This window comes from Schistocerca cancellata, chromosome 1 (assembly GCF_023864275.1).
Source record: "Schistocerca cancellata isolate TAMUIC-IGC-003103 chromosome 1, iqSchCanc2.1, whole genome shotgun sequence".
Classification (NCBI taxonomy): domain Eukaryota; kingdom Metazoa; phylum Arthropoda; class Insecta; order Orthoptera; family Acrididae; genus Schistocerca; species Schistocerca cancellata.
Window position 1 is genome coordinate 1096669506 of NC_064626.1, and position 17664 is coordinate 1096687169.

The 17664-nt window shown below is 40.0% G+C and overlaps 1 protein-coding gene across 1 annotated transcript in view; it reads left to right on the plus strand.

The window, feature by feature from the left end:
* LOC126091801 (NEDD8 ultimate buster 1-like) overlaps positions 1–17664 on the plus strand; it is a 108923-nt gene that overhangs the window by 20232 nt on the left and 71027 nt on the right. Inside the window, exon 4 of the mRNA XM_049907094.1 lies at positions 4296–4391. Coding sequence (XP_049763051.1) covers positions 4296–4391 — 96 coding nt within the window. The remainder of the gene's footprint in view (positions 1–4295; positions 4392–17664) is intronic.

The window sequence follows — 17664 nt, forward strand, 5'->3', positions numbered from 1 at the left end:
CTACCATCATCTTTATTCCGTGGATGCACAATTGCTCCATTATGGGCCTTGGAAGCACCTGTAAGGATCATGGCACTGATAAAGTGCTTCAGTTTGCTGCCGCATCTATTGGATTCTATCTACTACTGTAAACAGGACTTCCTTTGTTAGTCCCCTTTAGTATGTCATCAACCATGTTCTTCCTAAGAAAGAATGTAAAAATTGATTCTATGGTGTCCACATTTTTTACTGTGAATTTTGTTGGGCCTGGCTTAACTCAGATTATGGCACATTATGTTGCATCTTTCCTCTCTTCAATTTCTTCTCAACTTCTGTGTGTCTTTGTTTTTTGTCCTATACCAAACAGACAAAAAGTACATATTTAGCAACACATACTACCACTTTTATATAGTAACTTATGATAAGTACTTACCTTTAAAGTCAGAAGTATGTGCCACTTCCTTTACAGGCTGAACATTTGTACTACCCAAATCTTCTTCTGAACTTCCATCTGACTCAGAAATATTCTCTTCTAAGATGTCTATTTCTGTGTCACTACACGAGACTTCAGAATCTATGTAGCTGATATCACTGTTTTATATTCCAGGGAGAGGATTATCCTGTAGTAATATTTTGAGCACTTCCTCTTTGGAAAGGTATAGCCATTTTCAGTTCAATGCAACAGACACGGTACTAGACTCCACAAGCATGAAATGAATAACTGATAGCATATGAAGCCATATCAGCAATTGTAATTTCCAACATTTCCAAGAATGTAACAAAGCAAATATGGCAACAATTATAGATTATAAAACACCATCAATGTATTATATAACCCCAAGAGAGAAGTGGAGTCGCACATAATCCCTGTGGTATTCAGTGGTTCCATCATAATTTTCCTGTGAAATTAAATATATTCATAAATTGTGTTACTGCATTATGAAATTATTACTTATTCCATGAAAAGTCCGTCTTTCATCATTTTGAGGAATGTAGGACAAGGTGTATTGTAGAGAAAATTATGCTCTGGAATCACTAGAAACCCCATGGTATTAAAGTTGTAAGGAAAATTTGGTCTGCATTGTTAGAAACTAGCTAAGTCTTCCAAAGAAAGGTTGAAAGTGAAACAATTGACCGTGAACCATTTGTGAACTTTGCTTTTTATTATTTCTGTTGAAACCCTCAATACAGTTTCAAATCACCAATTTAAGTCAATCATCAGTCATCAGATCTAGTAAAAGGAACATGAAAGAAATGTTGTATTTCAGACTGGTGTCTAGTCTGATAAAGTACAATCAAAGTCTGAAATATATTGTCCTCCATATTGAATGAAATAACATACTTAAATACCATTTGTTGTGAAAGGTATGAGTTGTTGTGAAAGGTATGAGTCGTCCACTGATTTGAGCAGTTGGTTTCCTAAATTTGTTTGTGCCACAAGAAAACAAAATTACATGTTATGTGCCTGTGTAGCTTCCTTTATAGAATATGGAAATCACTTGGACATGTGGGAAAAAAACTTAGTTTATAAATACAGGAGATGTAATAGCTGTAAGGGAACAGCCACACACAGTAGGTCAGTGCACTTAGAGCTGCAGTAGTGAGACAGCCACATTCCATCTTGTTCGACTCAAGCAGCTGTTCAAAATGAGTACTGGAATTGAAAATCCTTCAAAATGTGAAATCCTTCCTGTAACAGGATTTTACATACAAAATTTTTGTAATTGTTGACATTTTTTGAAATTTGTGCTGTATGCAGACTAAACGTCAGGAGTGAAAATCTTTTTTGTCATCGATGCTATTTCTTTAAAAAGCAAAGATGAATGTTCCTGATGATTGATGTCCATCTGTAGTCAGCAACTAATTGGTTCAGAAAACTGATGATGACATTCTTGAAAGCCAGTGCTTCACAATATCTCAGCTATAGGAAAACTTTCTGCAGATTTCTCATGATCTGATATTGTACATGCCCAATATCATATGTTTTCTTTCTTTGTGTCATAATGCTTTCTCTTGCAAATTTGTCTGTAACATAAATTTTTCCAACCAACAAAAGCTTCATGTGCCGAGCTAGGTGGCGCAGTGGTGAGCACACTGGACTCTCATTCGAGAGGATGATGTTTCAAACCCGCTTCTGGCAACCTGATTTAGGTTTTCTGTGATTTCCCTAAATGCTGGGATGGTTCCCTAATCCAGTGGGACCAATGACCTCGCTGTTTGGCCCCTCCCCCAAAACCAACTACCAACCAAAAGCTTAATACCTGAATTCTTTAGCCATAGTGATTATTTCATGACATATCCTGTGACAACTCAGTAAGACCATAATTTTTCCCCAAGACTATGAAAACTTTCAATATACAGCTGAAATTTCTATGCCTTCTCATTTTATGTGACTGTTTTCTCTTCAGTCAATGAAAATTCACAAGTATAATTTGCTTCATTTCTGATCAGTGCTTGTAGTTTCTCTGATGAATTCTAGGGTTTTACAAGGCAGCCAAAAGAAAACTGGCCTTGCAAACATTTATAATTCAGATTCAGCACGGCTAACTAGCACTGAGATTTTATTGGACTTTTCTTCAGTGTGTATTTCATTTGCGCGGTTTTTTCTGTATTTGAACTCAGCTCTAATTATTTATTTGCTCTTGGAATTGTGTTATCAAATGTCAGAAATGCTTTTTGGGCCACTTGTATTTTGGATGCCCTTAACAACAAAGAGCTACTGTGTACAGTGCCACCACAATTGCTGTTCTCATGTTATTTAGTGCTGGTCTTGTATTGTGGTTGGCATCTTTTGTAAGAACAACCATCACCAATGCTGGTAAACTATTTGGCCACCAAACATTTATTTCACCTGCAGACTCCTTAATCTGATTTTTCATCTAAATGTGCAATTTCAGGAGGCACAAATCGAGAGACTGGAGCAGAACATAATGTGAATACTCCTGCATCAACATTCTTTATGACTCCATTCTTTCTTCCCTGTATCCCTACTCATTTGTGATGACTGTTTCCTACTCTGTGCCTACAAGAAACTGAAAGTGATTTGTTTCCCTGAGCCATGTGTCTGTACTGCTTCTGTGCATCACAGGCAAAATTAAAGATAATGGTCACTTACCCAGCATAATTGTGGAAACCACTGGGAATACGATACAGGCCAGCCATGAACGTAATACAGAGGTCTTCAGCAATATCTTGACACTAAGGAAATTAAATCTAACCTGTTAAAATACTGGAAATAATTTGAAGTGAGCGGGAAGAAAGTAGTTCTTGAGATACGGTTATCAAGTCTTTAAGTGTATTTCACATTGAGAAGTATATTTCATGATTATGTATTTAATGTTACCCATAAAAGGAAGTCAGATTTATTCTTGACCAAGTATGCAGAGTTATATAATTACCCATACAGCAATAAGTGATTAAACATAGTAGTTAACTATATTCTATATGCATGTAAAAAAATTCCATAAAAAAAATCATATAAATGGTCTGTGTGTCTGTTGTAACGAGACTGGAATAGAAGGGAGAACCGATAGAGGTACTCAAAGTACCCTCCGCTACACACTGTCAGGTGGCTTGTGGAGTATGGATGTAGATGTAGTAGATTTATTTTTGTCCTCTGAAAATGTGTACCATTATTGTAAGACTGTGTGGCTTGGTGGATAAGTGGGTAAATGATAAGGTGGCAGACTACAAATCTAAAGGTCTCATGTTTGATCCCCAGTCAATCCTAGGATTTCTGTGTCACTTATCACTTATTTCACCTCTGCCAATGTTTCTTGATGTGAAAAATACAAAGTTGCACTGTGGTTCGGAATTTGTGTAAAACTGTAAATCCCTCTATAATTGGCTGGATAAATCAGTTCAAATTTCAGAGAAAGGCAACAGCTTATCACCTCGAACAGGACCATACTTAGTAAAGCACTGTGGTGTTCAAAACAATCTTTGGATTGATGACAGCTGTCCTTTTTTTATTGTAAAGCCAAATTGTTCCATATCACAAAAGAGGTCATAATTATGATCCATGGAGTATGCAAATGCCTACCCAACTAATATCGCTTACATTATGAGTGTGATATCCAATTACTTGTACTTACAAAGTACTCACAAAAACTTCACTCATTCTTTCATTTTATCTGTGATGTTGATTTCCTGGTAATGAAGACAGTTTTATTTTTCTGTATTAGCCATAGTTTTACGCTTTAGTGAAGTATTACCTCAAATGTGAGTGTGAAACCAACTCTTTGACTTGCAATGATTCTCTCAGAATAATTTTTATGATATTCTCAAATGTTTTAATGATTACTTTTCATTCTTAGGAACTGGAATCAAGACACACATTACTGGAAACAACAAAAGCAGATGCACAGCTCCTTGCTGGCAGAAGTAACGATGAGGACGACTACTATGTTCAGGTAATTCTTCAGGACAATTTATCAGGTTTGAGATCAACAAATCATTGTACAGTTTTGTTTCTAACGTTGGCTTGAGATAACATTTTATTGTATTAATACATATACTGCTTCAAAAGCTTGTGACATTTTTAAACTTTGTGCCAGATTGGGTTAGACAGTGGACATCTGCTACAGACAGTGACAACCCTACTGAGCCATGTGGACATCAGCTTTGTTCTTCAAACAAGTGAGGTGGCATAGTGGTTAGCACACTAAGTTTGGGAGGGAGGGGGGGACAATAGTTCAAGTTCCCCTCTGGCCATCCAGATATTTAGGTTTTATGTCATTTCCATAAATTGCTGCAGGCAAATGCCAGGGTGGTCCCTTTGAAAAGAGTATGCCCAATTTCCTTCCCATTCTTTTTTTAATCTGAGCTTGTGTTCCTTTTGTAATAACCACGCTATTAACGTCACATTAAACTCTTAATCTTCATTCCTTCCTTCGTATTCTTCAGCTTGTCATCACATCTGTTCCAGTCCTAACTTTATCAAGGCTCTCCCGTGAAGATGTGTGAGAAAGGATACAGTGGGGAGCTTAGCTTTGCTATCGTATGCTAGTTGTTATCGAAATAGAATGTTTTTATGTCCTGGTCACTTTGAACATTTGTGGAAAGTTCAACTTGTGCTTGAAATTTACTCAATCTCCATCACAATAGCTCATAATTGTTACTACTAATTTCTCATTACACGTTTTCCAAGTCATTTTCGTAATTGTCAGACCTGTTATCCATTTAAGTCTTCACTATAAAATAAATAATACTGGGTAGTACTTTGTACGATACAAGTTATCAGAGATGTTTTTGACATGTTACATGTGTAATAAACACAGACTATGATCTGAAGATGATTAGGGGTTATTTGATTCCTACTGTTATGAAAGTAACAGAGGGGGATATTGTGATCAAATTTGGTATATGATTATAAAACATTCAGTGTGATACTACTGATTCTTGAGATTCTACTTCTTCACTGTATCCTTTTTTTTCTTGGTGGTGTTAATTCCACAGAATCATTGGAAAGTCTTCGTAGTGACTACAACAAATGAAGAGGAGGTGGTGGCAAGGTGGAACTCTTATTTGAGCGGGGTGTATACGCAGCAGGAAATCCAGGAAAAACCCGAGAATTTTTTCACCAGGGAGAAAACCGGGGATTTTTTTAGAATTCCAGGAAATTTTCATTGTTGTAGACTTTAAATTTTTGTAGTTATGACTGGTAAGAACTGATAAACAGCAAAATCTGTCAAAGGCTTTAGGACGAATACTATGGAATACTTCACACCAATAAATTGTTGCCGATGAGCGTGTCATAACTATTGTTTACATTAAGTTTGTTAAAGCAGTTGCCTGTGGGCTCATGCACAGTTGAGAGCTGTGTATGGGCAGTACCTTCTCCCACTTCTGGCTACTTGAGGTGTGGCTGTTAGCTGTATCAGCAGTAGCAACAAGCAGCCAGATGCTACCTGAAAAATTTTTCTGGTGCACCCAAGCTGCCAGGTTGCTGCATGCGCAAAGCTGCCTGCCGCCGGCTTTAAACGACTAATTTTTTCAGCATATCAAGGGTAGTCTCCACGTGAGCCATATTTGTTTAGTGATTTTGCTGATTCCTCATTTTTATGCTTCTCACATCAAATGAAAACAAAATAGATTTCTGTAGTTGGGAGCAAGTAAATGTATTAAAATACACTCCTGGAAATTGAAATAAGAACACCGTGAATTCATTGTCCCAGGAAGGGGAAACTTTATTGACACATTCCTGGGGTCAGATACATCACATGATCACACTGACAGAACCACAGGCACATAGACACAGGCAACAGAGCATGCACAATGTCGGCACTAGTACAGTGTATATCCACCTTTCGCAGCAATGCAGGCTGCTATTCTCCCATGGAGACAATCGTAGAGATGCTGGATGTAGTCCTGTGGAACGGCTTGCCATGCCATTTCCACCTGGCGCCTCAGTTGGACCAGCGTTCGTGCTGGACGTGCAGACCGCGTGAGACGACGCTTCATCCAGTCCCAAACATGCTCAATGGGGGACAGATCCGGAGATCTTGCTGGCCAGGGTAGTTGACTTACACCTTCTAGAGCACGTTGGGTGGCACGGGATACATGCGGACGTGCATTGTCCTGTTCGAACAGCAAGTTCCCTTGCCGGTCTAGGAATGGTAGAACGATGGGTTCGATGACGGTTTGGATGTACCGTGCACTATTCAGTGTCCCCTCGACGATCACCAGTGGTGTACGGCCAGTGTAGGAGATCTCTCCCCACTCCATGATGCCGGGTGTTGGCCCTGTGTGCCTCGGTCGTATGCAGTCCTGATTGTGGCGCTCACCTGCACGGCGCCAAACACGCATACGACCATCATTGGCACCAAGGCAGAAGCAACTCTCATCGGTGAAGACGACACGTCTCCATTCGTCCCTCCATTCACGCCTGTCGCGACACCACTGGAGGCGGGCTGCACGATGTTGGGGCGTGAGCGGAAGACGGCTTAACGGTGTGCGGGACCGTAGCCCAGCTTCATGGAGACCGTTGCGAATGGTCCTCGCCGATACCCCAAGAGCAACAGTGTCCCTAATTTACTGGGAAGTGGCGGTGCGGTCCCCTACGGCACTGCGTAGGATCCTACGGTCTTGGCGTGCATCCGTGCGTCGCTGCAGTCCGGTCCCAGGTCGACGGGCACGTGCACCTTCCGCCGACCACTGGCGACAACATCGATGTACTGTGGAGACCTCACGCCCCACGTGTTGAGCAATTCGGCGGTACGTCCACCCGGCCTCCCGCATGCCCACTATACGCCCTCGCTCAAAGTCCGTCAACTGCACATACGGTTCACGTCCACGCTGTCGCGGCATGCTACCAGTGTTAAAGACTACGATGGAGCTCCGTATGCCACGGCAAACTGGCTGACACTGACGGCGGCGGTGCACAAATGCTGCGCAGCTAGCGCCATTCGACGGCCAACACCGCGGTTCCTGGTGTGTCCGTTGTGCCGTGCGTGTGATCATTGCTTGTACAGCCCTCTCGCAGTGTCCGGAGCAAGTATAGTGGGTCTGACACACCGGTGTCAATGTGTTCTTTTTTCCATTTCCAGGAGTGTAGATTCACATAATTATGGGAGGCTAACATATATTATTAGTTTCAATTTTCTGATTTTTATTTTATTTCCACAGTTTTGACAGTCAATCGCCTTGCAGAACAATGAAGTTCTTTTTGTTGGTTTGCTAAATAACTGTGGCTTTTATTAATCTTTTCCCCAGAGGTAGTCAATTTATTTGAAACGAATTTTCATTCTGCCCTGTTGGCTAGTTTCAACATTCACTGAAATTCAAGTGCACATTTTCATCTTCTGGTACAAGTGGCAATCTACCCTTGATATGCTGGAAAAATTAATCGTTTAAAGCCGCCGGCAGGCATAAAACGTCATCTGAAATTGCACTGATGCTTTCTCAGAAAATTATTTTGAACAATTAGTTCATGAGCCCACTCGAAGCGTAAATTGTTGTGAAAACATACTTGACTTCTTAGCAACAAATAATCCTGGACAAATAGGGAGTATCATGATGAATACAGGGATTAGCAACCAGAAGGCAGTTGCTGCTATGCTGAATACCATAACACCCACAACCACCAGAAAAGAAATTTGAAGTACATCTATTTTAAAAAAAGGTGATAAAAATGCTCTTAACACCTTTTTAAGAGACAGTCTCCACTCCTGATCTTATCATCTAAGCGTAGAAAATATGTGGAATGCTTTCAAAGAGATAGTATTGACGGCAGTTGAGATATAAATACACCACATAAATTAATAAGTGATGGTACTGATCCCCCATGATACACAAAATGGGTCAGATTGCTGTTGCAGAAGCAATGAAAAAAGCATGCCAAATTTAAAAGAACACAAAATCCCCAAGATTGGCAAAGTTTTGCAAAAGTTTGAAATATAGCACATGCTTCAATGCAAGATCCTTTTAATAATTTCCTCTACAAAACTCTGTCTCAGAATCTGGCAGAAAACCCAAAGAAATTCTGGTCATACATAAAGCACACCAGTGGCAAGAAGCAACCAACACCTTCACTGCGGAATAACAACAGTGAACTCACTGATGAGAGCGCCGCTAAAGCAGAGTTATTAAACACAGTGTTGCGAAGTAAACATCCTAAATTCCAGTCAAAAATTACTGCCAAGATGAGAAACATAGAAGTAGATATCCTCGATGTAGCAAAGCAGCTTGAATCACTTAATAAAGGCAAGGCCTCTGGTCCAGATTGTGTACCAGTCAGGTTCCTTTCAGAGTATGTTGATACAATAGCTCCATATTTAGCAACTATATACAACCACTCTCTCATAGAAAGATCCGTACCTAAAGACTGGAAAATTGCCCAAATCACACAGATACCCAGAAAGGGAAGTAGGAGTAATCCACTGAATTACAGGTTTATATCACTAAGGTCGATTTGCAGTAGGGTTTTGGAATATATACAATGTTTGAACATTAATAATTACCTTGAAGAAAACGATTTGTAGACACATAGTCAGCACGGATTCAGACAACATCGTTCTTGTGAAACACAACTAGCACTTCATACTAATGAAGCAATGAGTGCCCTCAACAGGGGATGTCAAATTGAGTCCATAATTCTAGATTTCCAGGAGGCTTTCGACACCATTCCTCACAAGCATCTTCTAACCAGACTACAAGCCTGTGGAATATTGCCTCAGTTGTGTGACTGGATTCATGATTTCCAGTCAGAATGGTCACAGTTCATAGTAATAGATGGAAAGTCACAAGTAAAACAGAAGTAATATCCGATATTCCCCAAGGAAGTGTTATAGGCCCTCTGTTGTTCCTGATATATATTAACAACATAGGAGACAATCTGAGTAGCCATCTTAGATTGTTTGCAGATGATGCTGTCATTTACTGTGGCTTGTAAAGTCATCAGATGACCAAAACGAATTGCAAAACAATTTAGATAAGATATCTATATGGTGCGAAAAGTGGAAATTGACACTGAATAAAGAAAAGTGTGAAGTTACTCACATGAATACTAAAAGAAGTCTGCTAAATTTCGATTATGCGATAAGTCACACAAATCTGGAGGCTGTAAATTCAGCTAAGTACTTGGGGATTACAATTACAAATAACCTAAATTGGAACAAGCAATTGTGGGTAGAGCAAACCAAAGACTGCGATTCATTGGCAGAACACTTAGAAAGTGCAACAGGTCTACTAAAGAGACTATTTACATCACACTTGTCTGCCCTATCCTGGAGTATTGCTGTGCGGTGTGGGATCTGCATCAGGTGGGACTGATGGATGACATTGAAAAAGTTCAAAGAAGGGCAGTCCGTTTTGTATTTTCTTGAAAGTGGGAGATAGTGTCACAGATCTGGTACGTGGCTTGGAGTGGCAGTCATTAAAACAAAGGTGTTTTTCATTGCAGCATGATCTTCTCATGAAATTTCAATCACCAGTTTTCTCCTCAGATTGCGAAAACATTATGTTGGTACCCACCTACATATGGAGAAATGATCATCACTAAAATGAGAGAAATCGGGGCTCGCACATAAAAACTTAAGTGCTCTTTTTTCCTGCACATCGTTCGAGAGTGGAACAGTAGAGAGACAGCTTGAAAGTGGTTCATTGATCTCTCTGCCGGGCACTTTATTGTGAAGCGCAGAGTAATCACATAGATGTAGATGTATGCAATAATAAAGAACCAAACATGAGATAATACAGTACGGGTACTCGAAGAAAATTTGCACCCCGAAAACCAAACTGAAATCTTAATATCAGATTGGGGCCTTCTTCACTGTGAATCTGGGCATATGACTTTGTACTTTAAGCTGAATTATACATTTTAGTATGGTACACGAAATTCCTCTGCTCCTGTTGACGTATCCTATTTCTTTTATGGTGTTAGATAAGATCTCTTAAAACTATGTTTGTAGGAACCTGTGGGCTTCCCACATTATTATAGCTGCCCACGCATAGTAACGCTTGTTTTCTGGCGCCTCTGGCAACTGCTGAAACAAAGCTATTTCTAATAGGTCTCAGGAAAATATTGCGAATGATGCTTTGAAAAGTGTTAGTTTCAAAGTAAATTTCCTTGTTGCAAGATGAATCATGTTAAGAGTGTGAATGTGCAATGAATTTATTACTTCACAGAGCATTTGACTCTCATTTAAAACTTAACCAGGGTTGCCACAAGTTCTTGAAATCAGGGAATTTCAAACATATCAGGGAAATTTGAAGAAAAAAAACTGTGGAAAAATCTCATTTTTTGTCTCAGTAGCATGAAATTGTTTGTTTACTGAGATGTCGTGCTTTGTCGCTGGCTGGTCACAACTGAGTATGTGCGATGCTTTCTGACTCTCATTCTTATTGCTTCTCCCCTTCCCAACCCTCTCCTCAACTTGGAGTCAGTGCTGGCACCACTGCTTGCTGCTAACCTAGCAGCTGCCAATGAGAGGCAGGGCGGCGTGAGGAATGGTTTGTTTGGATCTGATCCTCAAAGCTTGTTGACACAGTGGCTGGGTACAACGGTCATGTGTGCATGACTTGTGTCTGAGTGATTGTATGAATTTGTGCGTGCTCTTGTTTTCTGACAAAGGCTATGGCCAAAAATTTAGTTGTGAGAGTGTGATTGTCTTTTCTGTGTGCCTGTCTGTGGCTCAGCGATCATCTTTATGGTGAGTTGCTACCTATCCTCATTAGTATTGATTCTCAGAGTATTTGTGAAAGTTATCTATGGGCGATCACCACGGTCTCATTTCAACAACATGGTGTCTGTGACACAGGAATAGCTGACCACATGACCAGAATTCCATGACGGGCCAAAACCACAGGCCATTTCTGTGGGTATCTCTAACGAATCGGCAGGCCAGAGGCCACAGGCGAGGGATTTCAGGAATTGCGACCTTATCACTGCAAGTACATTGTACAGTGCGTCGTTTTATTGACATTTTATTTATTCTAGTACATTTTGGCACTTTGAAAGTAGTTTATATATTAGAAAGGTGGATGGTCGTAGGGGTAGGAGCCAATAGGGTAGAAAGATGGGTGCAGAAGGAGATGCTAGTCTCGTCTTCATTGAAGGCCAGTTACACACTTCTGTCCACATCAAGCCCGCTAATGAACAACAGTACTTCCATTTCGACAGTTGCCATCCTTTCCAAGTCAAACGTGATCTCCCAAACAGCCTTGGTATTCGAGGCATATGTAAATGTTGAGATGTAGGCTCTTTACAGCAATACACCACCACTCTCACTTCAGCATTCACTGGACGTAACTATTCCAACAGCCTGTGGCAGGACAGATCAGTTCGTCCCTCGTATTTCTCATATTAAAATGTCCACCTACCTCAGTACGGCTTCCGCTCCCTTACTTAATAGGCAATGAAAAAGCAGTGTTGGAGAAAAATGCCACCTAATACCTACACTGCTGAGGCCACATAACTCTAGTAGTGAAAAACTGTTCCTGCAAGTTCATATTTATCGAGATTTTGGGCAGTAATATGGGGTATTTTTGACTGAAATAAGCATCTGAAAATTCCAAGACCAGTATTTGTGTTGTTTAGAAAACAGGGAAATGACTACAAAGTCCTTATTTAGTGAAATACAACTCAGTCACAACTACAGGTTTCACACACAAAAGCAGTCATATTCTATATCAGTCTGACCCGATCGAATACTCAATCTCACAGTCACTGATCCACTATTATAAGTGAGTTTCACATTCAGTCTTATCAGTGGGCATTTATAAAAGAAATGCTCGCCAAATATTGCATAATGAAATGCGGAATATGCCACGCAGAATTTTCAATAGAGGCCGAAATCTCACACGCTCACAACTATTCAATCAATAGACTCAAACACATCAAACTTTATTCAAATTGTTCGTAACTGAAATCTCCCCTGTTACGACTAGTCCTAAACGCAACGAACTCACCAATTGTTTATTTTACACATAATTTTCACTGTGACATCTAACATGACCTTTCACGTCCGATGGCTAGCGAGTGACTATTTCGATGCTACCCCACTCTCTGCCTATTTGCTTTCAGTATGCAGGACCCTCTTAATTCTGATTGGTTGATCAGTCTGACTGACCAGCCAGAATGATCCTTCTAGATCATTCTCGTGGCAAAACTTGCCTAAGCCAATTGCTCTTCAGAAAATAATTTGCCTCATTCTAAAATGCAAATATTAATATAATGTTTAATAAAAAGACCGAAAAGAAAAATAATTTCAAGATTAATTTAGAAATCGATTGCACTTCAAAATGATATTCTGGCTGCCTTCTTACAAAAGCAATCCCACCTTGAAATAAGTCATCAGCAATGTGGGTACAATACAACTTTCCCATGATCTGATTGCGTAATGTTTTACAGAAAGTAATATCAGATTTTAGGTATGTCCCACATACACACACACATTCATTCCCATTTATTCCCACCACAACATAATAAACAAATATTAATTTTTCATAAATTTCATACTACGAAATGTGAAGTAATTAAAGTTTTTTGAAAATAAAAATCCCAATTAAATAATTCGACACATTCAGAACTTTGGTATGATTTCAGTTGATAACAAAAGACAAATAGTTATGGTTCCTAACTGAATTTTACACCTTAAGTGTCGGTTTTATGGTTGTTAGGTGATTTTCTCAATCTCCAAAACAAGCTGTAATTTTTATGAGGTCTTCTATTGAATAACAAAAAGTAGTATACCAAGTTTGAAAACAACTGGTTAATATTTACTATGATTTATTTAGATTCATAGGGGGTATGAATATACGGTTGTACTAGGTGACACGGTAGCCAGTTCACACAGCCACAGTGTGTCAGCTGCGCGGTGATTCATAGCTAAGGTGTCTTCCTGCAGCTTCCTCACAGCTACGGGCTCCACATCTACTTATCTTACTGCAGTAAATGTTATCCCATAATAACTTGCAACGTCACAAGCCTGGTCCAAAAGCAGATTCCCAGGTCATCACATCCAATCCTGGTACTGCTGTTCCCTCCAAAAACCAACTTTACAGCACACCACTGCTCACTCACTATTATCCTCATCTGGAATGTATTAATCAGCTACTTCAACAAGGCCATGACTTGCTAAAATCTCGCCCTGAAATGAGATCCATTCCGTCTGAGATTTGCCCACCACACCTAGAATAGCTTTTCGTTTCCCTCTCAATTTCCGCAATATCCTTGTCAGACCCTATCTTCCTCCTGTACTCATCTCCAAACCATATGGCTCCTATCCTTGTGACCATTCCCAGTACGAGACTTGCCCTATGCACTCTCCTACCAACCACCACCTATCCCAGAGAACAGGCAAGACATGTACTATCAAAGGGATAGCCACTTGTGAAACGACACGTCATATACCAGCTGTTATGTAAACACTGTTCAGCCTTTTACATCAGCATGACTACCACTCCTTTAACTGTCAGGCTGAATGGGCATGGACAGAGGGTGTAAACAGGAAACACACAAAATCCTGTTGCAGAGCATGCTATACAACTGACAGTCATCACCTCAGTGCCTGATTCACCACATGCACCATCTGGATTCTTCCCCCAGACACCAGTTTCTCGGAATTCCTCAGGTGGGAACTGGTACTACAACATGTTCTTAGTTCTCACCACCTACCTAGCCTTAATTTATGTTAATTCCTTCTGTCTAAGTATTTATTCACAGTAACTACTCCTGTCTTCACTCCATTTCAGTTTTCTACATCTTTCATTTCCTGACTTGTCTATTTTTTTGCTGTCCCCCTCCTACCTCTGTTACATAAAGTGCACCTAGCTTTTCACTCTTATTAACTCATGCACTGTGTTTTAGCATTTATCTCTGTCTTGCATATTACCCTGTATTCTACCGTTAAGCTCTCAGGTTTTCAAATCTCGTGTGGTGCGGTCCCCAACAATCAGTCCTTCCTTCTCATCCCACCCGGTAAGTCTCCCTTGACCCAGGGTTCTGGGTGACTTTTCTTAACTGTACCGCTTTCCCTAAGCTTCTCCAGTTCTTTCACTTCACCCCTCTTCCTTCCCCTGCAACTCTCCCACCAGGAGGAGGAGAGAGTGGCTCAGAAAGCATGTGAAAGTTAAATCCTTTTGTGTGTGTGTGTGTGTGTGTGTGTGTGTGTGTGTGTGTGTGTGTGTGTGTGTGTGTACTGCTGTTGCTTGGAGAATAGATTTTTTACCTGTCCATTTACATTTTACTATCAATAATTGATTATTTTTGTTGTTACACTTAAGAAATTTGTTAAATCAATACATTAGAATTTTCCTGATGGGTTTGCTTTATGTCACCGTTGCATAGAAGTGTTGAAGTTGTTATGAGATGCACAATTGCATTTGTTATTCATCAAAAAGCAATAACTAATAATTTCATATTACATCTTTTAAACAGATTTATTTATTATCCATAAAAAAATCATCAATACATGGTTTGCATAGATCAATTTATCTGCATCTTGACTTAATATTTTAGATAATACATTGAAACTATATCATATACTATTTTTTTTTTTTAATTGAGTAGTTTTGTGAATGTGTAAACATTATCCAGTTTTCCATTCCAACATTCTCACAACTTTGTCTCCCTCTTTACTTTCTTCAGTCTCAACCCCCCCCCCCCCCCCCCCCACACACACACACACACACAACATTCTTAAACAGTGGCTGTCCCTAATGAACCAAAAGCCAAAAGCTCATATCATTACTCGTATTTTGTTTATATTCAGAAAATAGCACCTTTGTTGTATCTGAAGTTTGACATAACTGCCAAAATGTCTTGGTTTTCTTTTGCTGCATAAAAAGAATGTACAATCTAACAATAATCTTCTAGTTCTTATGGTTATTCTGTGTTTGTTTTTAAAACTGAGATGATGTTTGTTTCAGTCTGTCTGTCCAAGTCTTCTCCAGAATTTTTCCTTTTTTAATAATTGTTCATGTTGTTGCCGCTTTCCTCCTATTAATGATTCCAGATACTGATAAGATACTAATTTCCCAGCATAAGCTGTGGTAAATGCCCATCTTTTGCAACAGATATTACATTATTCAAGCACTTTATTAGTAGTACTTGACAGAAATGAAAAATACAATTTCATCTTCAGCAAACTTGCCGAGCTTTATTACTGCCTTATATATGTTTATTTAAGTCTTCTTCATCTAATATGCAAATGCATCTTCAGCGTTTTGTTAAATTTGTATCACATGCTTGGCTTCGTCCCACACAATTCATGCTGGCCACAACCTACTCACATTTCTTCATACCATTGCATTTCAGGAACTTATATACAGTGGTTCTGCACCCAATGGCTGTGCTGATGTCAGTCCTTCAATTCTGAAGAGAACAGAAACTACTACTTAGATGGTCACCAGTTACACAGCCCTCTTGTGATGTCTCCAGATGACAACTGAAGAATGTCACTGGCGATTGCCTTCAGGTTTAATTTCTGCTGTCATTCATATTTACTATAGGCTCTTGAATCTGAATAGTACAAGGATCATTGTACAAACGAATCTTGCAGGTTTGTCGTTATGCTAGTCATTTATACACTGAAGTGCCAAAGAAACTGTTATAGGCATGCGTATTCAAATACAGAGATGTGAACAGGCAGAATATGGCACTGCGGTCGGCAAAAACTGTATAAGACAAGTGTCTGGCGCTGTTGTTCGATTGGTTACTGCTGTTACAATGGCAGGTTATCAAGATTTAAGCAAGTTTGAACATGGTGTCATAGTCGATGCATGAGCGATGGGTCGCAGCATCTGTGAGGTAGTGATAAAATGGGGATTTTCCCATACCATTTCATGAGTGGAGCATGAATATCAGGAATCCTGTAAAACATCAAATCTCCAACATCACTGCAGCCGGAAAAGATCCTACAAGAACAGGACCAACGACAACTGAAGAGAATCGTTCAGCGTGACAGAAGTGCAACCCTTCCACAAATTGCTGCAGATTTTAGTTCTGGGCCATCAACAAGGGTCAGCGTGAAAACCGTTCAACGAAACATCATGGATATGGGCTTTCGGAGTTGAAGGCCCACTTGTTTTACCTTGATGACCACACAACACAAAGTTTTACGCCTCACATGTGCCAGTCAACACAGACATTGGACTGTTGATGACTGGAAACATGTTGCCTGGTCGGACAAGTCTCATTTCAGATTGTATCAAGCAGATGGACGTTTACGGCTGTGGAGACCACCTCGTGAATCAATGGATCCTGCATGTCAGCAGGGTACTATTCAAGCTGGTGGAGGCTCTGTAATGGTGTGGTTCGGCAGTTGGAGTGATATGGAACTCCTGATACATCTAGATATGACATTGGCAGGTGACACGTATGTAAGTGACCTCTCTGTCACCTGCATCCATTCATGTCCATTGTGCATTCTGACGGACATGGGCAATTCCAGCAGGACAATGTAACACCACACATGTACAGAATTGCTACAGAGTGGCTCCAGGAACACTCTTATAAGTTTAAACACTTCCGCTTGCCACCAAACTCCCCAGACACAAACATTATTGAGCATATCTGGGGTGCCGTGCAGCGTGCTGTTCAGAAGAGATCTCCACCCCCTCATACTCTTACGGATTTGTGGACAGCCCTGCAGGATTCATGGTGTCAGTTCCCTCCAGCACTACTTCAGACATTAGTAGAATCCATGCCACGTCATGTTGCGGCACTTTTGCGTGCTCACGGGGCCCCTACATGATATTAGGCAGGTCTACCAGTTTCTTTGGCTCTTCAATGTAGGTTTGGTGAAGGACGCTCATGGATCAGATGAGATACAACACGTTGTATTCCCTTCTTTCAGCAACATGGAAGCAGTCCCTGATTTATTTATTTATTTTGACATTATGGTAACCTCAGTTCTTTTCAGTTTATGTAGATATGCATAAACCATAAAACATATAACATAGTGTATCATTATTTCAAAGATGCTTGGGAGTATGGTCTAGTAAGATAGAATGAAGTTGCATGTTTATCAGTAGCACAAGAAGTGGGGCAAGTGACAGTAAGAGACAAGGATTTTAACACTTTTATGCTAGTGCTTGTAAAAATAAGGATGCTGATGGCCTGCCTGAAAATTTGACTCTCATAATTTTATGGATATGCTTTATTGATGTTTCCCTTTACTCCTGTGTGTGTTCTTATTTTTGTCTGAGAGTCTGGGCTTCTCACTAGATACTCTAGATGTTTTT